Source organism: Calypte anna, chromosome 1, assembly GCF_003957555.1.
Source record: "Calypte anna isolate BGI_N300 chromosome 1, bCalAnn1_v1.p, whole genome shotgun sequence".
Taxonomy (NCBI): Eukaryota; Metazoa; Chordata; class Aves; order Apodiformes; family Trochilidae; genus Calypte; species Calypte anna.
In genome coordinates, this window is record NC_044244.1 from 6,020,801 (window position 1) to 6,046,161 (window position 25,361).

Below are 25,361 nucleotides of genomic sequence, written 5' to 3' on the forward strand. Positions count from 1 at the left end.
ACTGAAAGAGCTGTTTTTGACAGGTGATTCCTCTAAGTGCATTGTGCAGATTCCAGACTGCAAAATAGTGCTCTTGAATCGACTAAATGGTTACTCTGAATATAGCAATTATTTCACATTTTCAAAAGCACCAATATCTGAGCTGACTGCGGGCATTTGTCTGAGGAACAAGCATTAGAACCTCAGCCAAGCTGTGTCCTCACCAGAGACCTGACCTGCCTGTTGTAACATGCTTTATTTAAATTTGGGAGTTTATTCACAAGTAGAAGCTTATATCAAAATTCACCTGAGAGTTCCTAATGCTGGGACAGTCATACTTGTTTATGGGGCTCTTTGGTTGTACTAATATATGCCTTTAAAAATAATCTCACTTTCCATTACTGCAGGGTTCCTCAGTTCCTAGAAAATACCTTCCCCTTACTGCATTTTTTTCCTTCTCAAACATACTTATTAAGTATTATGTTTAACTTTTTTTTTTTCATCTTCTCCAAGTTGTTTGACAAAGTGTGCAGGGACAAGGAGTATCTCTTGTTAGACAAACTAAAGTTCAGAAAAAGTTGGACAAGTTTCCAGGCACTTGGGCTCTCCTTCAGATGAAGATGTTCTTCCTTTCACTTAACCTTTTGTGTGGACTTCAAGAACATAACAATAACTCTTTAATCTTTTGGGTTTATACACTCTCTCAGTTCTACTGAGGGCTCACAGAACATGCACAGATCTCCCTGAAGTGTCCAAAACAAAGAGGATGAGCACTCACTGCCATCCAAGCAATCTCTCTCATGTAGATACCAGTCTGAACATCCCCCCTGTGGACAGGTGTGTGCTAATCAGAGTATCCCAGAAGGATCCAGTCTGGTTAATGCTAGCATCTAACTTGTATCTGTATTTCAGTCTCTTACTGAAGCAGATCACCTTAGAGTAAGTGCCTAAATACTTTGTCTAGTCCAAGATAAAAGATAAGTACTTGTAAAGGCCTCTGGATTGGAAGGTTCCTGTCCCTCTAATTTAAGTCAAATGAAAGCCATTTCCTGTTCCTTAATCATCTTCTTTTCCATTTCACATCAGATCTCTTTATTGTTTGTCCTCTTTTACTCGCCATTTAAGTTAAAGCCTTTTCTATTTAAATGCATCAATTTCTTGAAGGTCCTCATTGAAATGCTGGTATATATCCCCCACATCTTCCAAACTAATGAAATGACAGATGACTTGAGTAGACTTGCTATCACAGTCTAGACCTTATGGTCTGAAAGTCCTTACCTGAATGATGGCTCTGTGATCAGGCTGAGGCTGATTTGATGTTCTTAGTCCATATCTGGCTTTAGAAATGAACCATCACAAAGAAAATCAGCACAATTATTGGTTACTGCACAGAGTAGCTTTAGTAGATAGAGAGGAGACACGGGACACAAATTGTATTCATCCCAATTGTATGACCCTGTCCTGAATGTGTTTTAAACAATAGTTATCTTCTTCACACCCCCTGTTGTGTCAGGAAATAGTATTGCACCTGGGCTTCACACAGAGTTTAAATGACTTCTAATTCTACACTTCCCTTACAGAAGAAGCACAAATCAGTTTTAATTTTCCTAAACTATAGACTGGTGCCTTTCCTGTTACCCTCTCAGCTCCAAGGTGGAGAAGTGAGAGATGTTATTCAGGAACCATAAGAGGTGGTTCCCAGATTGTAGGTGTTGTGGGAACGAAGAATTTAATCTCTTAGCAAGGTATATCCAAAGCTCCATGTCCATTGAAAATAGCTTTTTTAATGGTGCCTTTTACCTAACCCTGTTACTTCTTCATGCAGGCATGAACGCTTTACAACTACAGAATTTGGCAACTTTAGCAGCCGCAGCAGCCGCCGCCCAAACCTCAGCTACCACCACCAATGCAAATCCTCTCTCCACAACAACTGGTGCTCTGGGAGCCCTTACAAGTCCTGGTAAGAGGAGAATGCTTGCTTTCAAAATACAAAAATGAGAATAAATGGGAAGATGATAGTTAAACCAGTTATTCCATGTTATGTCTGATTTGCCTTTGAATAGCTGCATATGTTTTTGTTGCTGTTGTTTTTAAGCAAATAAGTAATTTTTCTAGTGGTCCAGTGTGAGCATGGTCACCTTTCCAGGCTCATTGCAGGGGCCATTAAAGCCTAGTGAACCCATCTTACAAAATTCTACCTGAAAATCATAATCCCATGGGAACCTTAAGCTAAATTACACTTTCCAGAAATCATTCAGAAGAGGAGCCAACCCTTCCCATCCTACAGAAAGATCAACTACAGTGGTTCTTACTCCTGGAGAAGCAGATCTTGGACTCCCAGCACATCATGTACATATTGCCTCCACCCATCATGAATTTTTTGAAGTTCTTTTCCTTTTTCTTTTCTTCTCTTCTCTTTTCCTTGCTGTAGCCTAAGTTGAACTTTCTTCTGGTCCAAACTGAGATTACAGCTATGGAAGTGATATCAGATGCACAAGTAACACAGATTCTGACTTCATTACAATAAGCAGAAGACAGATTTATTGGGGAACAAAGGACAGGATAGGAAGTGCTGGTGCCTCCATCACCACCATGTAGACTTTCAGTCATGCATGTCTGATGTCTGCAAAACTGTAGAGAGAAATTGGTAACACTCCAGCATCTCCAGAATCCACAGAGAGAGATGTTGACTCTGTGGAGTTACTCTGGATTTACAGTGAGGTAGCCGAGTCAAGAATCTGTATCTTTGTATAAAAGCTGCAGGGTATAATTATTTGCATCATGAAGTGTGTTTATGGCTGTTCTGAAAAACATTCATATTATTTTAGACACCACTAAAGAAAATTTGTGTTTAATCTTGTTTAACTGTGTATTTATTCCTCATGAAAGAGTAATCCATGGCAGACAGTTTAAGCTCAGTAGTAAGGGAAACAGTCTTCACTGCACAATAGAACTGGGAGAGAATGTGGAGCTGAGTGTTAAAGCTGGCCAACTCTTCCCATTGTATTACAGTTTTATTGTTTCTCTTGGGGACAGGTTAAATGGAAGGCAGCTTGGCTAAATATAAAGCTTGTGCAGCATTTCCCCATGTCTGGTGTGAGCCACATCTCAACCTAAAAACAATACTCATTTACATCTCTGAGAAGCAGGTTGGGTAGAAATCATTTTGGGTTTCTGATACTATTTTTTTTTTCACCTGAGCAATCTCTTCCCTCCATCCTGGAGCTGGAGCTTAACCCTTTGCAAAAGGCTCCTCTCAGTGTCAGTTCTGCTGAGCTGCTCTTGTCTAAATGTCATCTATGTATAGAAGCAGAAATGTTGCATTTCATCCATGCTCTCTGATATCTCTACAGTTTAGCTGTTGGATGTTTGGGTGGTCTGTCCTCCCAGAGGGTGATCAGCACTTCCTGAGCCATGCTGACTTCTCAGGACAACTCAATGTACTGCATTGTGGTTCAAGGGCTGGAAATGAACTTCCCATATCATTGCTGCTCTGCAGCAGAACCTCAGGTGCAGCATGGTTCTGTCATGCTCTTTGTCTTGCCATGTTAACACAGGACTCAGATTAATTCTTAAGGTCCACAATTTTCTTTCTCCCCCTCCAGCAGAGGCTTCCTATCCAGCCTGGCAGGATAGGCTGGATCCCTCTTCTAATCTGGTCTCAAGGCTCCTTGAGTACCTGGAATGCAGTTTCATCTGATGCCTGTGTCTGCAGAGGCAAGTGGTTAGAAAGGTACTTCAGTTGGCCTGGGGAGATTGGTTTGGGATAACTAGATCTTAAGATTGCCAAGGGTAGTATAGTCAAGCAGGTCCAAGGTTTTTCCAGAAATTAATTATTTTAGCTAACACATTGTGTTACTTTCAAAAAAACCCCTGGAGATTCAGCTTTTGAAATAGTGTCTTCAGAATGCCAATTGCTTTTGAAAGTCTTAAGGATAGTAGCTGTACACAAGTGTTTCTAATATTAGACAACTTGGTATGTCAGAGAAATTCTTTATCTAATAGGTTCGTTGACCTATTTATGTTGCACAACCAACCTAAAATCAAGCCTTCTTAAATGTCCTTCAGTTTAACCTTTCTTATCTCATTCCACGTCCTCCACCCTATTAAATATTTTGTAAACCTGAATATCTTCAGTGATTCTTCTCTGCTCTATGGAAAATTAATTTAGTTTGATAAAGCTCTTCATAGTAGCTCAAAGTATTTCCATTAAAACTTGAAATATGTTGGCAGAAAACGTTTAAATCTGCCTTTCAATGTGTGTATATATCTGGAGGCCTTGAGGGTATTTTTTTGGCCTAGTTTTCTTTTAATAGAACTCTTCAGCTTGTTGTGTGTCATAAGTGTAAATTATTTTGTCTGATTTCAAAGCCTGCACTAGGCCCAGGAAGAAATGTTTGTGTCTCTCCAGATAATGCATTAAATTAATATTTCTCAGTTCAGAAAACTGCCCAAATTTAGGAGAATGAAAGGTTACAGGCTTAAATTTTATCATTTTCTAGGTGCTGTTAAAGCCCAAATACTGCACAGAACAAGGATGGACATGAGCATGTACTTCTAATATGCCTTAAGCCATGGAAGCCACATATATACATGTTTCTCCCCATACATAACAATATCTCTCCTAAAGATCTCTCCTGAATCAATCTTTGACCAGGAGCTCTTGTTCTGTCCTTTGTAGACACATGTCATAAGAGCCCAAGAATGTGGTTTCGTCAGTTAAAATTCATCTTGCAGCTTAGTTTTGCATAGATAAGATTTAGCAACCTTCAATGCATTGAGCTCTTACAAAGGGGATGTTGGTGAGGCTGACTTTGATTTGTTGGCAAACAGAACAACAGGAAAGCCATGAAGTGAGGAACCAGCAGGGCATCTGGTATTTGAGGATGTCAGGTCTTGCTGCTGGCTTCTAGTTGCAATATATATTCAAAAAGCAAAAAAACCCCAAAAAATCAGCATCTAGTAGTGACCTTTCAGTCTGTACAAAACTGCTCTTTAAGCTTCATAAAGTCACACATTTCCCAATAAAATAAATTCCAATGATCTTTCACTCATCCATTCTTACTAACTGGCTTTGACTGCAAGAGAGTCTGAGGACACTCATTCTCCTCCATGTGCTAAATACTTTCTCTGAAGCTTGAAACAATATTCATTCAGAAAGATGAGAGACAATGCAATCCCCCAAACTATTAATTTTTTATAATTGTAAATTTATAATTTCAATTTTGCATACCCATGGAAGTCTCTCCCTACAGCATTGTTAGAAATGGTTTTTTAAAAGCTTTTGCTTAAAAAAACATGAAAGATTAAACTTTCATTTTAGTAAAAATCCCCTCAGGCAATAAATAGGTTCTTTTGTCTCTTGGCCCTGGCAAAAAATTAAAATGGTTTAAATTGCCCATGGTTAAAGTAACTGTTTCTTGCAATTATCAGATGGTGGTGAACAAAAATGAAAATGAAATAATGAAAGAATAAAATCCAGGTAAATGCATATTATGTCTTTCTTGAGTTTCTCACAGGGCTTTTGAAGACTCATTTAATCATTTGTCTTATCTTTTATTTTGATATGATAATTGTTTCCTTTGTTTACTTTAATCACCTCTACTTAGTTAATAAATTCTTCACTTTCTTTTCACTTCATTCACTTGGAATACTTTCCTGTTATAAAGGCAGGTGCCTGTATATTTCATAACACAAGGATTTGGGCTGGAGTAGCTTCACCTTACTCCAGGCTGTCTGAGCCTGTCGGTGTCAACTCACAGCTAAGCCATGGAAGTTTGCTTTTCTCATTAACTGGGAAGGGATTTTGGAGCAGCTGCCTCAGGTGTAGGTATTAACACTCTAAATTTCTCAATTTAGGCAGGATGAATCTCAGCTGAGTATCAGGAACCTTGTCCTGTCCTCCAGAGACTGTCCTTGACACATTCAGCAAATTGATAGACAGCCAAAGAGCTTGCAGGGAGGCTGTTTCTCCAGAGCACGAAGAGATTTATGGTTAATTCAGTGGGTGGTGGGCAGGCCTGGAGGTGGATGTCAAGGAGTGCCATACAAGCTCATGAACAGGGTATCTGCCTCTAACTCTGACGTTTAATTTGCCTCAGTTGACCCTCTACCCTAATTCTCCCAAGGATTATCATGGTTATCCTGACTATCCTGAGAGGCACAAGGTTGAATCAACACTGTAAAAAATTTCCTGATACAAGGAGCTCTGAAGCTCCTGATCTGTTTGCAAAAAGCCACACCAGAAAAATATTTTGTCCACACAGGAGAAGGGAAGTTGAGTTTCAGACACCAGCTTTCTTTGTCATCCTGCCCTTCTCCATTGATGCATGGATTTATATTTTTAATGCCACAGCATTAGAGTCACTAAATCACATTGATTGGTAGACAATTCCCAAAGTCTCTGCTTCGAGTTCCTGCAGGACCATTCAGAGCAGGCTGGTGAAGGCTGTGTCCATTCAAGGTTTGAATATCTCCAAGGATGGAGATTCCACAGCCTATGGGACTTTCATTTCAATTTTGTTTCTTAAAATTCATGCATGAATGGGTTTTTTTAGTAGCCAGTAGCAAAACCCTTCTATGTGCTAACAGAGAGACAAAACATCTAATTATCAATCCAAAATTATCTGCATAAACATACACAATATAACTTCTGAGCTGTGGGGGGATAGAATTGCTAAACCAGAAGCTAATTCAGTTTCAGACTTCAGAGCCTTGATTTTCCATAACATTTTCGTGATTATTTGATTCTCTAAACTGTTATTTATTCACACAGCTGAGCTGGCTGTTCATGCTTCAGTAAAAAAAAAAAATTGGCAATGTAGAAAGTAAGACATTTTTCTTTAACGACCTCTTAAATTCCAGCTCAGCTTTTGCCATATTATTCCAGAATTCAGCCATTCACTCTTCTGTTGAAAAGAAGCACTCCTAAGCACAAAAATCTAAAACTACTCATTTCAGACAGATGCTGACATTGAAGAATAACAACCCCAAAAAAGAAAGTCTGTGAAGTGTAGAATAAACCCCAAAAGAAAAAAAATCCTGCTAAAAGTGCCTGTCCTGTAAGAATTAGTTCATACTTCCCCCTGCTAAAAGCAGAAAATTAAAACCTATAGTTAGCATCATTGGTTCATTATTTTCTCTATTCCCTAACATAGCGTGAGGATTGTCTTTGTTATTTGAATGTGTTCATGTTGTGAACACAATTGTTGAGATGTTAGAGATTTTATAGAATATACAAGATGCTTCAGCTGAGAAGCAGTGGAGAATGTTCAAATAATCACTGTTAGTAGATTCTCTTTTTGTTCTCTCTGGTACAATACGTTTTTCTCCAATCAGCAGTGCACGGCTGCCACCGTGACATTTTGTTAGAGGCCAGTACACCCACTGAGATGGCTGTGATTTGCTTCCAGGATGATCCAAAAATAACCCTCGCAGTAGGTGTGTAGGAAGGTCTGACAGTTTGATACAGAGGGAATTGAGATAGATGTTTCATGTTGACAAAGATCGGTTTTAAATGCAGAATGGCACTGTTCATGCTGTCGTACAAATTGATTATTTCATACCATTTCATGTGGAATTAATGCAGATTCCATTTTTATAAAATCATTTAAAATCAGCTTTATTAGCTTTGCAGTACACAGGAAACTTCCCTAGTATGATGTTCAATATTTTTACAGTGAAGATATAGTTGATGAATATAACACGTATCTTAAATAAATGTTTATAAATACAGTATACATAATGTACACATACCCTGGATGGATGCTTAAACAACTCAAGTGTATGATTTTCACATCTCAAATGTTTCTGTTTAATCTGTTTCATGTTTAAATCTAGTTACATTATTAGCACCATTATCTTCAAGCTCTGAGCACTAAGAAGTCCAATGCCTTAATCCTCATCTCAGCACCAATTTTTTCAAAAGTATCTATTTGCAAGGAAGCCATGAAAGAAAATTCTGCCTTAGCTTGCCCACCACCCAGTGCCTGTAACTTGACTGCATAGTTCAAGGAGATTTGAGATGGAAGAAGTATATTTCTGAATGATGTGTCAGCTGGGCTTACCCACGTAGTGTTTAGTTTCCAACCCTGTGGTTAGGTTCTGAAATACCTGAATTGATTTTGACTGTGCTTAGTGCCCAGAGATTATGCTACTTCTAGGAGAAATATGTTGGTACTAAGCCCATCTGATAATAAGGTCACCCTTAAGAAGCAGGCATCCAAACACAAGTTGGAACCAAAAAATAGGAAACTGGGCATACATTTTTGACCTATGTTTGTTTTTTTAATAATGTCTCAAAATGTCACAAGTTACTAAAGAAAAAAGAGCAGGAATCGTGGCCAAAATTCTCCTAGGCTCTCAGCTCAGTAGAAGGAGAGGTGAAAGGGGATAAATTCCTCTGGAGCCTCCCTGGGACAGCCCTGTCTCTCCCTGGTCTCCTCATTTGGAAAAGCAAGCCAGGGATAATCTGGAGGTTGCTGATGGAGGTATGCATCAGTTCAGTCCAAGGGGTCTTAACAAAGTTTGGTTACTAAATAACTGGACTTAGGGTGGGCAGAACCTGTCACCGAAGGAGGGTGTGAGGCTGCAGAGACATTTTGCAAAAGCTCCTTGCCTCTTTTTTAGAATCAACATTAATAATTCAGGAATCTCTGACTCTTTCCTCAGAACTGCATAAATACTGAAGCTGTATGCTGAAGGACAGCATAGTTTTCAATGAAGCATTGTGCTGGTTAATTTTTTGGAGGTTGTTTTTTTGGGTGTTTGTTTTTGGGTTTTTTTTTTTTAGGAAGCAGTGTACAGTACTAAGCCATGGATTAGTAGGATCTAATTCAACAGGAGACATGTTTGTTTTTTAAACATTATTACATTATCTTCTTCTAAAGTATTAAATTCATTGCTCTAGCACATTTAAGGATTTACTTTGTTTGCAGTATACAAGTAACACTTTGTAATACATTTTATTTTGAAAGTATCTCTCTACTCCACTCTTAATGCCTATTTCAAGCCACAAGAATCCCAGATTGTAAAAAAGCTATTTTTCTCTCTGTTGGAAGTACTATTTCAAGTTTGTTCAGGGTTGTTTTCAATGAAAGAAACATGATACTATCAGCTTGGCTACACAGGTAGATATGTGAGCTTATATGCTATATATTTTACAAGAAGTTCTAAGCCCAGAAAATGCTGGAATTCCTAATATTCAGGAAATAACATAAATCTTAGTAAAACTCATGCACTTGAATGAGCTTTCAACTATTTAAGGTTTATGGCTGCCAGCACTGCTCCTTCAACTGTACTGAATTGTGTACATGTCCATGGGTACCTGTGGTCTGTTTTCCTAAGGTAGGATAAATTGTGGAACATACTGGGAGTTAGAGTTTATAAATGTCTTCTACCTATTTGTTTCAGTATTGTCTGAAAAGAGGTAGTTGTTTAAATATGGCACCATTGGTTTGTTTTATGTATTGGCCAAACAAAAATATCAACAGCTGCATGAGTTTAAAACCAAAGAAACTTAACTGCCTTTGCTTTTCACAGAACAAAAATGTGCAGTATTAACAAAAAGAAGCAGGAACACATTGAACTACATATGACTTTACACATGGTCTGCAAAGGACCTGGCTGAGAAATTTTACATGGACACAAAATAATCCTTGAGTTCTGCTGTTTATAGAGGGAAATGACTTTGTCTTGTGATGTGCTCTTACAATGAGGTTGTGCCTGCACATCCACTAAAAATCCTCTCTTCCTTGGAAATTACTATTCATGCATATTCTGGAATCATAACTCCTTTACCCACAGACTCAAACTCTCAGTAAATAGTTTTTCTCATCTCTCTTCTAAAATACCATGGATAGGGCTCCTAAGTGTCTGAAATAAAGAAATCTTTTAGGCACATCTTGCAGCAATGGAAAGACAAACATCTCCTAAGGACTAGGTACCTTATTTTAAGACAGATGTACTTGTGAGGTGAAAATGAAGGTGAATCAGGTCATCCTCTCCCATGTACTAGAATTTGAATTGCCATATACAGTTGTGATTAGTGCTCTTGCAACAAAAACAGTGCTTGCCTTGACCTATAGGCTTGAACTCTACTGAAGAGTTGCTACTAGTTGTTGCTTACTAGCACTTACTGTCACTTCTTAGTGGTGGAAATAAGTCCAAGAGGTTGCAGGTATGGAAGAGCAGTGTGAAGGAACCTGAGCTCCAGGCAGGAGATCCTGGCTTCAAGCAGATTCTTATTGATTCTAGAGCAAAAATTCTCTTCAAAGTCTTTTAGAAGTGGTTGTATGCTGAAGTGGTGGTTGTTTCAGTGTTGGGGCACAGGTCCCTGAATAATAGCTTGCTGCACCTTGTGTGAGATAGCAATGATAAACATGAGAGCACATCTGTGAAATTCTCTGGTTTTCGTGTGACCTCAGTGGTTCTCCAGTGAACACAGTTTACAGCCCTGTGTACTACTGAGTAAAACAGAATCATAAATGCTCAGTAATTATTCTTTGTTTTCTTCATATTGTGAGGCTTCAATTTGATTTGATTTCAGTTTGTGTTACAGTGAGAAGCATCTAATGGGCAGCCATGAGGTATAACCCATGCCAGTCCAGTGTGGCCTATTACTCTTTTCCCCAACCCCTCCTTAAAGTACTTCCCATCCCAAACTAAAAGTGATTTATTGTTGTGGTCTGCTGGGGAGATCACAAGATACATTTCAGGCATGGTGCTGAAACAGGATATATTGTAGTTTACACTAGAGGTGGAAGGTCTTTACTGAGCAAGACTTTTCAACAAAATAGAAGTATCAGTGTGGAACTGGCTCAGACTATTCACTTGCTTTTTACTCCCTCTCCATCTTCATAATCTCACAGGAAAATGCACCTTTAAACACAATATCCTAGATTCACAAAGACGTTTCCAATCAATAAACCCTTGTTTCCTAAAATACCTTCCGTTGGACAGATAGGTTTGGAGGAAACTTAGAGAAAGTAAGACTAGAAAACTACAAAAATAGCCAGTGGATAGTTTTGTCTGCATATCTGCAGTGCCTTTGCATGCTTTGTTTTCTCCTCCTTTACACTGCTGTGGAAGGTCCTTGGTGTAGACACCGTGATTTCAAGGCAATCAAAAGTGTCACATTAGGCTTTAATATAAATGACATAAGTGATTAACATAAGTGACCCTGATTTTCACTTGTCTCAAGCTCACAGGGCTCAGAGGTCCATGCACAACTGAAGAGTTTGCATTTATGAGGCCAAAGTTAGTTCTTGAAGTCCTTGACTTCTCAGTTTGCAAAGAATTTGAATGACTTGGTTCACCTCCCTGTTTTTTTGTTGTCTGGGTTTTTTTAATAAGTGAATATATTCAAAGGACTTAGTAAAACATAAAGCTGTTTTCAAAAAGCCAGCTTCAGCCAAAAGGATTGCTGAAAGGTTTGCCATGGGGACAGTCTCTCTCCTCCCTTTGCATTTGAACAGCTACACAGAAACAACCTGGTGTTGAGTATGTGCTGCTCTCTTTTCCTCTTTTCCTCACTGGTGCTTCTCTTTTTCTGTGCCCTGAGAAGACATGGGTAATCTTTCATAGGAATTGTTCACCTGTGAGTAATGAAGAAGTAGAGGGACACTGACTTATTTGTGAAAGGCTGTGGTATTAGTATATGTCTTTCTATAGTGTCATTCTCATTTCCCCCTGATTCTTTCCTACTCTCTTGCTTTTCTGGTGTTCTTTCCCTGGAGTACATCTGTCACTTTTATTTTATTGTATCTAAGTACAAGCAGAGCTCTTAAACTTACTGGAATCTTCCTTTTTTGACATGTCAGACAGCACCTCCAAGATACCAGAAAATGAGCAAGTTTTTACTTCTCTTTCCACACCACTGGCAATGTGTTTATCAGAGATTCAGCCTCCCCAAACTAGAAAAATTCACCTCTTCTTTGCCAAAAATTGCCTCAAGAAACAGAACTGGTGCATGCTGGTGCTACATTAGCAACTGGGAGACCTCTGGTTTGTGCAAGGATGAATACTGGGATTGACTGGAGATAACTGTGAAGTGCAAACAGTTTAATGCCAATCACATGTGCTAGTTAGATTAGAATACTGATGAGCCCTTTTGAAAGGCCAACTGCATCTTCTTTCATAAAAAATATTAAAATGCCCCCCCCACCCCCCACCCCCTCCAGATTCTCCACAAGAATAAATTAAAACTTGGAGGTGTGGTTATTATCACAGAATAATTAGACCCCATGGGATTAGAGACACTCAACGTTTGTTAATGCCCCTGGGTTGTGATTATCTAATAATGATGATGCCTCTGTCATCGCTTAATTATTCTTCCCCTTTAAAATGTTCCTTATGCAGTCAGAGCCCGTAGAATGTGCTCACTTCAGACAGAAATGCAACTGCAAATTCCTGAGAGCAATGTCACGTGGGTGGTGTGATTGACTTACCTCTTCCCCCCACACCCATGTTTCTACTTCTCATTTCATAAGCTCGATCATTACTGTACTTGAATTGCTTCTGTTTTCCATAAGAGACATTTAATTCATGAGTTCAGAAATGCTTGGGGCCTCCATTTCTTTAACAACCAGTTGTTGTTAGTGCAGTGTACAGAGAACAGATTTTAATTGATCAGTCTTAAAGATGTAAGATCAAATCTGGCCAGAGTGCCACATAACACCAGGTCATTGCTCCAGATTACCCAGATTCCCCAACTTCTGCAGCTGGGTGCCTTTCTTTTTTGAGAGAGTATCACAACCAAAATAAGATAATGTAGATCACACCAAAGTTGGAAGCATTGCATAGCTTTTGTCCAGCACAGCTAAACTTTGGCTAATATCTTTATTATTTCACTCAGGTGTTCATATTGTTTAGATAGTTTCCAAGACATTGTTCCTAACATTGGTGGGGTTTGCAGCTAATGATCAGGAAAAAAGCACAGAATGAAGCTTTAATCTGATTATCCTTAAACCCAGTGTTGTCTCTCAGCTTTATTATCCCTTTTGTACTTGCAAAGGGACAAAGGAATATTCTGTTTACATAAGAGATTTTGGGTAGTAAACAAAAGTTTTATATTCAGCTTGCTACAAATTAGGCATTTCTACTTTGGGTTTAATATTTCGTTTCCATTTGTCCTCAACTCATGTAAGTTTCTCTGTGTCACTGACTGAGGATGTGGCAGAAGAGTTGAAATTTTTTTTTTCCTTACTGCATTTACTCCTTTTGCATAATTTCTTCATATCTTTCTTTCCATTCCCCTACAATTTTATGTTCATTTTCTTGTTGCTAAACCTGAAGGAAACTAAGAGGGATCTAAAATCTCAAGGAATCACACAATGTCAGGACTTCCTTTTGTTAGATCTAGCCCTGGAAATCTTATACACAGTTGTGACAGACTAGAATCAGAAGCACAGTAGTGTATTTGGTATCAACCCCTGTTCCTCTATACAGACCCAAGAACAGAAGCCAGATCTCCTGTTCAGTTTTCTGCCAACACATCTTTATTCTTCAGCTTTCTTTCATTCTGTCTCAGTGTTACAAGACTTTTTCTACTTTTGCTCTTCACTGTTCTACTTTTCATAGGTTCATAGGCTAATCAAGGTTGGAGGGGCTTTCAAGAGGTCTGTAGTCCAACCACTTCCAGAGTCAGGTGTAAGGTGAGATAAGGTTTCTCCTTATCTCAGCTTGTTCCACTCAGGTCTTGAAAACTTCTAGGGAGAACAACTGGGAAATCTGGGTCATCCATTCCAGTGTTTGACAATACAGTACTGATTTTTTTTACTTGTATCTGGACTGAACCTCTCTTGCTTCAATTAACCTCTCATCTTTCCAGTATGCACTTCTGCTCTGTCTTGCCGATGACCTCCTCAAAAGTGTTTGGAGGCTGCTTCAGGTACACCTGAAGCTACATCTTTTCCAGACTGAACAAGTCCAGCTTGTTACAGGGTGAGTGCTCCAGCCCATGACAATCTCACAGGCCTTCCACTCAACTCTGTGCAGTTGATCAATGTATTTGTTGCAATGAGGAGCCCACATCTGGATGTAGTATTTACATGTGATCTAACAACTGATGTGTAAAGAAGAAAAATCACCTGGCTATCCTGGCTCTTCTGCTCCAACAGCCTGGGATGCTGTTGGTTTTCTTTGCTGGTAGGGCATGATGCTGGCTCATGGTCACCTCCCACCAGGACCCTTCCACATCCTTTTCAGCAGGGCTTCACCCCAGCCCATCCATCTCCACTCTGTGTTACTAACAGGGATTATTTCTTCCCATGTGCAGGACCTTGCATCTGTTCTTGTTAAATTTCATGAGGTTCCTGTTGGCCAACTCTGTGTCCCTCTGAATGACTCAGGAGCAGATTAAGTCAGATCTATTTTATCTTGGAGCCCTTGGAGTCAGTGAGCTCAAGAAAGCATCAAAAAATCAGAAATACACCCAAATGCAGTACAAACAAAGAGGATTCTGGACTCAGACAACCACCAATATAGATTTGACAGGAGTCTGTCCCAAAAGAGAACATGTTTTCTCTGCAACTTCTCATGCTTAAAGTTGTAGAGATACTAAACCTTAAATTTCTGGCTAATACTGTTCCCTGGTGCACTACTATATTGTCTTAACCAGAGCAAAATAAGTACTTTGAACACAGTTATTTAAACTCTTCATTAAGTAAAACAACAAGAACCAAGTTGTGGTTTAACAGTGGAGAGGTATGGTTTGTTCTTGAGCATATGCACATTCTCTATACCTGACTAAGCAGAGTGTGACCAGAACAGAGAGAAGCAAGGTAGTGATACCAGAGTAAAAGTTGAGCTTCCTGTTGTGCTGTGCATTAGGTAGTGTCAGTCAATTGTGCAGGGTAATGAAGAGCTGCCTGAAGGAAAGCTGTCAGCAGGGCTGACACAGTTACTGTTGTTTATCTCCCTGTAGAAAGCCCCAGACTACTTAAGTTGGTCTTGGAGTTGCCCTTAAGCCCTGCAGCACCAGAAAGCTGGTTCTGCTCCAGAAATATCTCCTCACATGGATGGGGTGGGTGAAGATCTACAGCAACCCTACACACAGGCAAAGAGCTGAAGCTGCCCTTGCTTTTCTTTGTACTCTCCTTTAGTCCTGCCTAAAACCCAAAATAGTTTCCAAAAAGAAAATTCACTTAAAGTCTTTGAGATGCCTCTTTGATATTCTTAATACCTTAGTCCTGGATCTGCAGTGTGACTGTGTATCATTTCCAGACAGCATGCCAGTGTTGGAAGAGGAAGAAGGGAATAGGAGAAGAGGAATGGAGCCTTTGCATCACCACCCATGCAATAGCACCAAGTTAGCTTATATAGTATGGTGTTTCCAAGAGTCTCCTTTTTTTTTTTGTGGTATATGACTGCTGAGAAGTCATTTGGATTCTTTATTACTTAGACATTAACCAAAAAATTAAGCAAAGTTTGGGGTCAACTACACACTGCAAACCATCTGTCTTCTAAATCATAGTGGCACTTGGATGTTTTGAATAGTTCATTTTATTCAGAGCAACAGTGAGGACTGTTTATCTGGTACTTTGTTTCATCACCAAGTGCTCTGGCAGCCTCCCTGGAACCTCCATTTGATCTCCTCTGTTGGGGAAGAGGATTCATGTTATAAATTGGCCCTGAGACATGAGAGGGGTGGGATTTGCCCAAGGCTGTATTACAGAGATACAGGTCTGTGGTTTTATTTCAGTACACCTAGAGGCCTTATCAAGGGCACTCCTTGATCTTTGGTATGGGAAGTAAATAGGTATGACAGAAATGTGCCTGTGCCTCTAAAATACAGCTTTCTAAGAGACAAACCAGCAACTGGAAAGAAGCATAATTAGCCCTGTTTTGCAGCAAAAAAGCATGAGTGCTTTATCCAGGTCAGCACAAGAAGTTTGAGGCAAAACTGAGAGAGGCACCAATAGCATAGAGAAGTTCAGTTCATCTTGCACAAGGACATCCTAATTGTATGACCTAAATCCTAACAGTGAGTCCCTGCTGCCTGGTTTCTTGCTCTGACAAGGTGTGCTTTGCAGAAGAGTGCACATTGCAGATTAACTCAGAATTGCCCAGCATCCTGCAGTTCTTTGAATCCAAGGTTTGGTTGAAGTGCTTACATTCAAACTCCTGAATTTTCATGGTTTAGCATGGGTTCTGTGGGCAAGGTGAAGGCAGATCCCCTGCTTTCAGATCACTTCCTTGTAACAACTCATGGCCAACAGGAAGGGCAGAATCCATCCCACAGCCCATTTCCTCCCTCTGTGTCCTATGTCTGCTTTGGGTTAACCATCTCCATCAGTGGAAGGAGGGGCATTACCAGAGTGCAGTTCAGTTCTATCTCAGTGTGCAGCCCATAGTGAGACAGAAATCTAAAGTCAGGTTGTTTGAGTTGCAGGTCTTTCAGGCTCAGAGACACTCTGAAAGAACACTTTTGACTAGACTAGCTTAAACTAACAATGAGGCTGCCAAAGGTAGGGAAATTGATCCCATCCACAATGTGCACAGCAAAGCCAAAAAAGTGTTTACACATCACTGCCTTTCCTAGACCTTGTTATCCTGAATCTAGTTTACCAGCTGATGTAAATCCAAGTGATATAAATCATCGTAGCTTAGTGGACATCAGCTGGCCAAAAGTTTCTGTGCTAATACCAGTTGTTTTTCTAGGCTGGCATAGGTTTTAGGAGCTGTTTTGAAATGTTATTTAAATGAAAATAGAAGTGGCTCATTGCTAGTTTTGATTTTTATTAAAAAAAATCTGACCTAAAAAGTGTTACAGCCTTTTTACAGGCAGAAATAAATGTGTTGAGAATAGTTGAAAAAGCCTTCTTCCAGCCTTAAAGTCTCTATGAATGCAACACTGCTAGTTAAACACAAATGTCTATACTGAGTAGAGCACCCACTCTGGTGAAAATGTTCTCCATATCAAAGCAAGTTCTGTTAACATGTTAACAAAAGGCCAAGACCCATTATTCATAATGAGACTGATTGGTAGCTAAAATCTCAGCAATTAAATGGAGGAAGCACAGTAAGATCAAATGACAGGGGCTAGGGGTGATCCGGGGTGTGTTGGGGGAAGGCTGCAGCCATGTCTTTCTCTATTTCACAGCTTCTTAATTACATTATTTGTATTATTTGAAGGTTTCTGTTTACTTATTAAAGTGGAGTTGATTATGGAAAAAAAAAAAAAGGAGAAGGCTGTGAGACAGAAATGTGGGAATAGAGGGGTAAATGAAGAAGAAATGGTTGGACCTCTAATATTAAAATGAACATTTTATAACCTTTTCATCCCTTATGGCTGGAGATGCTAAAGTGTTCTGTAAAGTTTCTCTATGTGGCCTGGATGGAAACAGCAACAGGTGACCAGTACACAGCATACCTGCAGGAAAGAGATTTTTCTATAGATTAGAGGACAAGTCCTGACCTCCTTATAAAATGTTGTGGTATTATTTTCACATATTAAGAGATTTTTTTAGGTCAGTGAGAAATATCATGAATGTTTTGTCTGAAACCTTGCAACAGCAGCCAAAGGATTCAACCCAGTAACTCCTGCCAATAGTCTCTGATTGAGCAACAGCCTCTGAGAAAGCCATCGGCTTATTCCAATGATTGATGTTAGAGAGGAAAAAGTTCCTTTGAGTAGACAAAATCTTATCTATCATGTTCTGATGTTTATACAGGGCTTAACATTGTGAGGGAATGATCAGTGCAGCTGGTAAGAAGCAGCTCTGTTCTTCACCAACTTTTGTATATCCAGCCAGCACTCATCAGGTTAGAGCTCCAGTCTGCTGAATCGCTCCAGCCTCAGTATGAGCTAACTCACTTAATAGAGCCCCAGAAATGTATTTATTCCCTGACATATACAGGTTTAAAGGACATGAGAATAAAATTCCCAGTATAAAAAATAATAGACCAAATGCGGATAGATGATATTCTGTACAGAGTGACACCAGAAACCCAAGTCATTTGCACTTTTTTGTGTGTTTTGATTTTCCTCACTGTTGTACCAAATGCTGTTGCACTGGTAGCACAGAGAGAGCAATTCCTAGTGGCACTACAGCTCTGTACATCAAGCTGTCTAAGTGCCTGGAGACAGATGCCTACTGTTTATTAAGCAGCACTATGAAGTGATTCGATTCAGAACAGCAATGTTTTGGTGTGGAGGATGGAGGGAGTTGTGAAATGTTTCCTTCTAATTTATTTGGTGGCAGGGGAACCTGGTAAAAACCAATTTACAAATTCAGTAGGTATCCAATCTGTTTTTGTCATCTGGACAACTAAAAGCCATAAATATAGAATAACACTATTTGACAGTGAATTATACTTCCTTTGCCATTACTCTGAGCAGTTGTGGAGCCCAAGAGCTTTGCTGACACGAGAGAGTTATACAGGTTCCCCAAAAGTAGTGCAGTCATCTACTGTTACCACAAGGCATGTGATTTTTCTTTTTGTTCCCTTTGGTTCAATATATGTTACAATTTTTTAGCAGAAAGAAAGTAGAAAAGGGCAAAGGACAGGGGAAGCATAGGCTTTGTCTTTAGACAGATTTCAATGTAATCTGGGAGCACATGAAGTAAAAATTTCCAGCTGGCCTCAGCCTCCATGTGTTTCGTGGGACTTTTATATTTTGTTTCAACTCCCTTTTAAGTTTTTTGGGGACAAGGAATACCATTGCTTCATCAGTTTGTTTTATCCAGCATTTTGTGAGAATTTTTCACCTCTGTCAGTATCTCAGACCTTTTACAGCCCCTTTCTGGTAGTATTTTAGCTCATTACTGTCTTCATTTGCATTTCACATGTTCAGGTCTCAATCCAAGAGAAGCATATAACTAGTGTGGAGTCTCTCAGGAAAACTCACCCAGCAAGGTGCTGGATCTGTCCTTTACAATGGCCTGGACAAAGGGAGCACCCTTCATTTCTGTTCACTCCATGTTGAATAAGATAATGGAAACCACACCATTTCTTCAGTTTCTTTCTCCTTAAGGAAATAATAAGCCCAAGAGGAAAAAGCATTGTCCCAACAATCTGTGAGACAGATCACTGCTAAGTAGAAGAAACAGCCACAACAACAAAATGCTGATTTCTGGGGTGCTTCAGTGCTTCAGCTAGTATTTTACATTGATTATATGCCAAGTCATTATTTAGGCAAACCAGATAATCTGCATTGCAACTTCAAATGGGAGAATCTGAGGCACCTCCTCTGTGGTTGTCTGGTGGAACAGAGAAACTTGATGCACATAGAAGAAAAGAGATGTTAGCTGGAGACTGGCCATCCCTGGTGCATGTGTTTGAGCAGTGAGAGTATGGCAAGAGCCACCAAAACACAAACACTGCACGAGAGGGAAGGATTTAATCAGGGCTTTTGGCCTTCTCCAACAGATGTGTTGACAATCCATAAGTGTATGGCTCTCATTCGCAGGAGTTATTTGCCCCCAAGAGCTTTAATGTAATTTTCAGGCAGCTTCCTAGCCCCCATTTCTCTCATTTCTTAAATATATGTGTATCCTCAGGAGAAAACAGTAATAATCCTCTGAAGCAGAAATGGATGGAATTCAGCCCAGTCAAAACCAATCACATAGTTCAGATTTGAGGTTTATATACTTCATTTAAATGTTCTGCTAATGAACATGAGCAGAAACACAGAGCAGTGTTGGTCAGAGGGAATTCACTGACATTCCTTCCCTTTTATTTTTTCCTCCCTTCTCTGTTGGTGCCCACATTATCTGACAGAAGTGGGTTTTTATTTGTTTTTTTAATTACTTTTTTTTTTAATCAAAGACATTATTGGCTTCTTATTGCTTTGTGGGGAGAGCTTGAATAATGAAAGCTGTTTCTATGTGCAACATGCAAAATTATTCAAGTTAACATTGCAGATGTGAGGGAATTGGACCGAGGAATGCCTCATGGAGTCTGGAAGTCTTTCTTCACCAACACCAGTCTTTAGTATTTTGAGGCCTCATGACTGTGAAGCCTTGTCTTTGGTGGTTCTTAAGGCTGGATAGGTGGGTTATGTGTAGGTTAGAGCTTTAAGATTTATCCACAGAATTAAAAAATTGCCTCCCACTTTCCTTAGTGGATCCTGCCAACTGTAGAGACTTCACATCCTTGAGGGTTCACTGAGTTGTCTGGTGCTTGGCAGCTCAAAAGAGCATCCAGATAAAAGTTATCTTAACCATTTCACATCTAGGTAATGAATAGGAGAAAAAAAGCAAGGTGTACACATGATGACAGTAAGTCATCAACAAAATTCTGACTTTCAGTGTTCACTTTTCAGAAGGTAATGCAACTTTTAAAGGAAGAGAAAGAAAACCTTTATGATTGATGCACTAAAGTAGGCCTTGGGAGACAAGCTGAAAACCTAATTGCTTCCATGGCTTTTATAACTGTGATTCATCTGGTATAACTTTACCTATCTGTAGGTGAAGTGTTTAATCTACAGTGTTTTTTCAAGGCCCTTCTGTGAGAGACATACACATTTCTAATTCATCCAACCCCTCCTAAAATTATATCTCTTTCTAAGTTGCTTCATTGCTTTCCTATGACAGCTGTGAGTCTCTTTCTCTTCCTAAGCTTGCTGCTTGGATGGCTTCATCTCATCCACCTTCATCATTTCCTTGGCATTGTAGCAGGAAGGACCTTTTCTCCATCTTAGCCTCAGCTTCCTCTCTAGCATAGCCTTTGTGGAGGCATATAGTATCATTTATGGGATGCATACACAGGACTCATTATGTACAAAGGCTGGGCTAAAAGCCTGCAATAAAATGGATTGTAGTTACATTTTGTATTTGGCAGGTCATTCTTCTTTTTGTAAACTTCAAGGCTTCAAATGATGTTCATAAAGTGTCCTAGAGCCAGAGACATAATGGCCTGACTCAGAATAATTAAATATTTAATAATTATATAATTTAAATATCTCTGAGAAATTTTTTTTCCCTTTTTTTTTTATGCTAGAGTTTAAAATTGGGCAAAATCTCAATAGCCTGCTTAGATGATCAGCCTGGGATGTTAGACTGACTGACAAACATTTGAGAAAGTGCCTGATCCCATACATACTGCTTCTGTATTAAGTTTGCAAATAATAGGATAATGCTGTATTTTATTATCTAATCTTTCAAGGGTTATGAACACTTTCCATGAACAACCACACTAGGAGTATCTTGAGCAAGGTTGGTCTGCTGGTCCCATTTTCCTTTCTTCTTTTTCTTGCAAGTAGCCCTGTTGTTGGACTCAGCATTATTGTAGGCTGGTTTGAGATCAGCTAAAATAAGCAAAATATGGCCTTAATTTTCCTCACTTTGTTGTTTTGTTTTGTTTTTTTCATTTCAGTGGCTGCGTCAACTGCTAATTCCACAGCTGGTGCGGCCATGAATTCTTTGACTTCTCTGGGTACTCTCCAAGGATTGGCTGGAGCCACTGTTGGACTGAATAATATTAATGCACTAGCAGGTACCGTAAACAGTGAGTATTTATTGCTGTGGTGGACAGCCTTCCCCAAGAATCATGACACAAAAACTATCAATTGTAAAGCAATGATGTGATGATTTCTAATCTGTATACAAAATAAGGGGGTCAAGTTGATCTGGTTCCATTCATGGTACAGATGCAGTTCTGGAGTCTTTTACTTTCACATAGTTTGCCCTGCAAAGTGAAGTCCCTTGGGTCCCTGCACAAAGACTCCTTTTCTTGCAGGGTGTATGGAAGGTAAAAGAATTGTTACCAGGGATTTGTGTTATCCAGGTTATGGGAGAGGCTCCTTTTTCATTTCAGGAGTCTGAAAACAGGTTTAGCAAGCCAGTGTACAAAACCTCATTCAGAAATGTAGTGATAATAAAGATATTTTCCACAAAAGCATTCGTTTTAAATGTTGTTAGGAATTGATAAATTGACTTGAGAGCAACATACTTTAAAAACTCAGGGAAGTCTTTGGCTTTTAATTGGCAAGTCAGTTACCTGTAATACTAGAACATGCACATCTATCATATAACATCTTAAACAAACTTTGGCATCTCCAGCTAAGTAGATGCCAGAATATTCTTCCTTGTTCTTAGCCTTGGTCAAGATTTTCCTGAAGAAGAATGATATTATTATTATTATTATTATTATTATTATTATTATTGTTTTTGCTATGATGACTTCACCTTTGCCTTCAATGGAAGATATTTGTCCAGCTGCATTTTCCCCCTCCCTTTTTCTTAGCTGCTGTTGCTCCTTGCATTTCCTTTTGCAATGCAAGGAATTTACTTGGTCATTGCCAGTCCATGACCCATCATAATGTACCCCCAGGAATGGATGTCCTCCTCAGTATCTCTTGCTCACTCTGATGCTCTGCATGATGTCCTTTTTGTCACTGTACTTGGCTGCTCACCCAATCCTTTTGTTCTGTGATCTCTGGTTGTCATTGTTGGGAGTTGGGAAGGAAGGGGGCTAATGGATGTCCATGTAGCAGTGTTGAGTGGTTGCATGGGGTCTTGTATAAAACAGGTCTTGCTTCTGGCAAGGACATACATATCTCACACAAACAACATCATAGGAAATGTTACTCAAGAACAAATTAAGAAAAGTAAGTGCTGGGTCCCAAAATGGCCAATGTTAATTTCCTTTCTTACTATTACAATAGCATTAAAGCAAGCCACTGAAAATGGCACACTTAACTTGTCCCCTTTCACAAGCTCTCTTACCAGGAGAGCTACCTTGTCATAAGGAAGAGATAATTAAATGTCTTTCTTGATAAACAGTTGTACTTTACTTGGTTTATAAGTCACAATACTAACAGCAGGGTATGGCATCCCACTCCTTCCCTCCCACAAGTACCAAGAACCCAGGTGCACTGGAGCACTCCAAGATAATGTTTCCTTTATTGAGACTGAGCAAGAATGAGTCACCTCTGTGCTCTTGACTTTGTGTGGGAACCCTTCCATTGCACTCCTCTTAGCTCTTCTTGCTAGGCTAAAAGCAAAGAGTTTCCATTTTCTCTATTTTGAGGTCTTGTGTGTGCAATCTTACCTGCATGTGTCATTTGAAGTATTAATGACATATTCACAACCCAGTGCCAAGTTTCAACTTGTTTCAAGCCACCATTACTTCCATGGACTTGTACCAACAGTGGCTTCAGTCCCAAATCTTCATGGATGTTTTTGTGGACACAGAGAGTGTATGTGCCTAGAATATCTGTATGTGTATAGCACTTATAAAATTGTATGTGGATATGTCTGTCTGTTTATACATATGTGAGAGAGACCTAAAAAGGGAAACTGCATTCCCTACAACACAACACAGTGTTGTGGCACTGTTTCTGACAAACTGATGATCAGTTTCAGGTACTTGTGATGCTAATGAAAGCAAGACATTTTTCAAATTATAACAGCCTCCCCTGCCTGTTTTGATGATGAGTTGATGCTTTTCCCAGTGACCATGGCTGATCCAGTAGTTCATGCTCAATCCTGCCTAGCAGTTTGCCTGCAGGAAACCCCACATTCAGTGATGTTTCACATTATGTCATGGTCACAAGCATTCCAGTAAAAGCATTCAAACAGAATTTGATTGTGGAGGTTCCTTAAGTAACTGTGCAGAGAAGCTGGAATTGAGTGTCATGCTTCTCAGTGGAGAATTAGGAGCGATCCAAAGCACAAGCCCACCAAAGCTTAACCCAAAAATGAATCAGAAGGTGACACTGGGCATAGGCATTGATGTACACACAGGTGTTGGAGGAGGTGCTTTTCTGTTTGAAGAGGTGTCTTGCTCTGTATGTGAGAATGGCAAAGAGAATGTCTTTCAAGATCGCTAGGAAACTTCTGCCTGTTTTCTGCTGTTTTCTGGATCCTGACCAGGTCCATGAAGAAGAAGCAGGGCTGTGGAGAGTGATAATGTAGAGAGAAGCATTTTAGAAAGATGCCTTTAAGGAGGCCTTAAAATTAAAGAAAGTAGCATATGGGAAGATTAACTATCTCCAAGCTTCAGGCAACAGTTATACCTATTTGTGGGGATTCACCCGCTCTTCCCTTGGTTGTCCTTTAAGCGTCTAAAGAATTAAATGACAACACATTAGACTGTCTCCTTCGGCCACGTAAGTTTAAATAATTAACTAACAAAAGGAATTATGCGTAGTGAGGAAAAATTAATCCAGAGAAATTAAGAGATTCTTTGCAATTAAGAAAGCAGACCATGGGTTCAGGGCGCTGGACTGCTATGGCACAATGTTTGTGTGTGAAGGCAAGGCAGTCACTTAGCCTTTCTGCCCCCATATTTACATTTGTAAAATGGAGATAAAACTATTTGTGACAGATTTGAAGGTGCTTGGAAAGCACTTTAAGAGACCTTTGGACTTGCCAAGCATTGTCACTTCTGTATTATGTAGAGTAACTCAAAAAAGTAGAAGGCCATAGATGAGAGACTCCACAAGGTTATTTCACAAAGCGAGGAAGGGACCAGAGTTCAATAGCTTGCTGAGGTGCAGTAGTGGAGATAATAAAGAGATGGCAGAGATGTGTAAGTGCAGTTGGACCTTGCAGATTTCATAAAAATGTAAAAAGGGAGAATAGAAAAGATGTTGAGAGTTTTCTGCAGATCTGTTTTGCTCAAGAGGGAAGTGTGTTCAGACACGTGTGCTGCAGTAGCAATAGCCTTGTCCTTCCCAGAAGCAGCACCATGAGCCAGGAGTGTCTGGATATTTGCTAATCTGAAATCATTTGGTGGGAAGGGGCTATTGATTTCAGGTGAAAGAAGGGGGAGGATGCTCCCCACTGCAGCACAAAGCTTGCTTCTCTAATAGGCTGATGACTCAACGAAAGATAACATGTTATCCTAATGCTTCTTCTATTACCAAGTTATTTCAACACTGTAATAAAAGGAGAGATACAAGCTGTTTTATCAGGAGCTTGTACTTTAACCAGTGCTTTAGCAAACATAAAAGCAATGACACAAACCTACAAAATCAGAGCAGGTTAAGGTCAGGCTTAGGATGATGAGGATATTGTTGTTGTTGTTGTTGTTGTTGTTGTTGTTGTTATATTGGTGAATCTGCCTTTTCCAAATGTCCTACTTCAGATATAAGATGCTTCACAAACAATCTTGGTTTACAAGTTTTTATTTTATGCTTAGAAGCATTGTACAACAAATACCTGTCTCTCTTTTGCTGTGACAGAGGTTTTTGTTCACAATAGTGGAAGCCACTACCATCTATCAGGATGCAGTGATGCTCTGAAGTGGGTTGGAGGGGAAAGAGAAATCTTCAAAGTGCAAGACATTTTATTAAGGAAAGGCTAAGAATATCACATCTCTGTCAAGTGTTTAGTCACACAAATTATAGTAATATCAAAAGGTATAATTTATGCAGTACAGTTCTCTTAATTGGCACAGACTCTGGTGGAGCCAGAAAGGTGCCACTTGAGCAA

At 39.5% G+C, this 25,361-nt stretch overlaps 1 protein-coding gene across 2 annotated transcripts in view; it reads left to right on the top strand.

The window, feature by feature from the left end:
* Window positions 1-25,361, top strand: part of CELF2 (CUGBP Elav-like family member 2) — a 548,689-nt gene that overhangs the window by 506,953 nt on the left and 16,375 nt on the right. For both annotated transcript variants that reach the window (XM_030469342.1, XM_030469341.1), the window contains 2 exons: window positions 1,805-1,939; window positions 21,298-21,417. In XM_030469342.1, coding sequence (XP_030325202.1) covers window positions 1,805-1,939; window positions 21,298-21,417 — 255 coding nt within the window. The remainder of the gene's footprint in view (window positions 1-1,804; window positions 1,940-21,297; window positions 21,418-25,361) is intronic.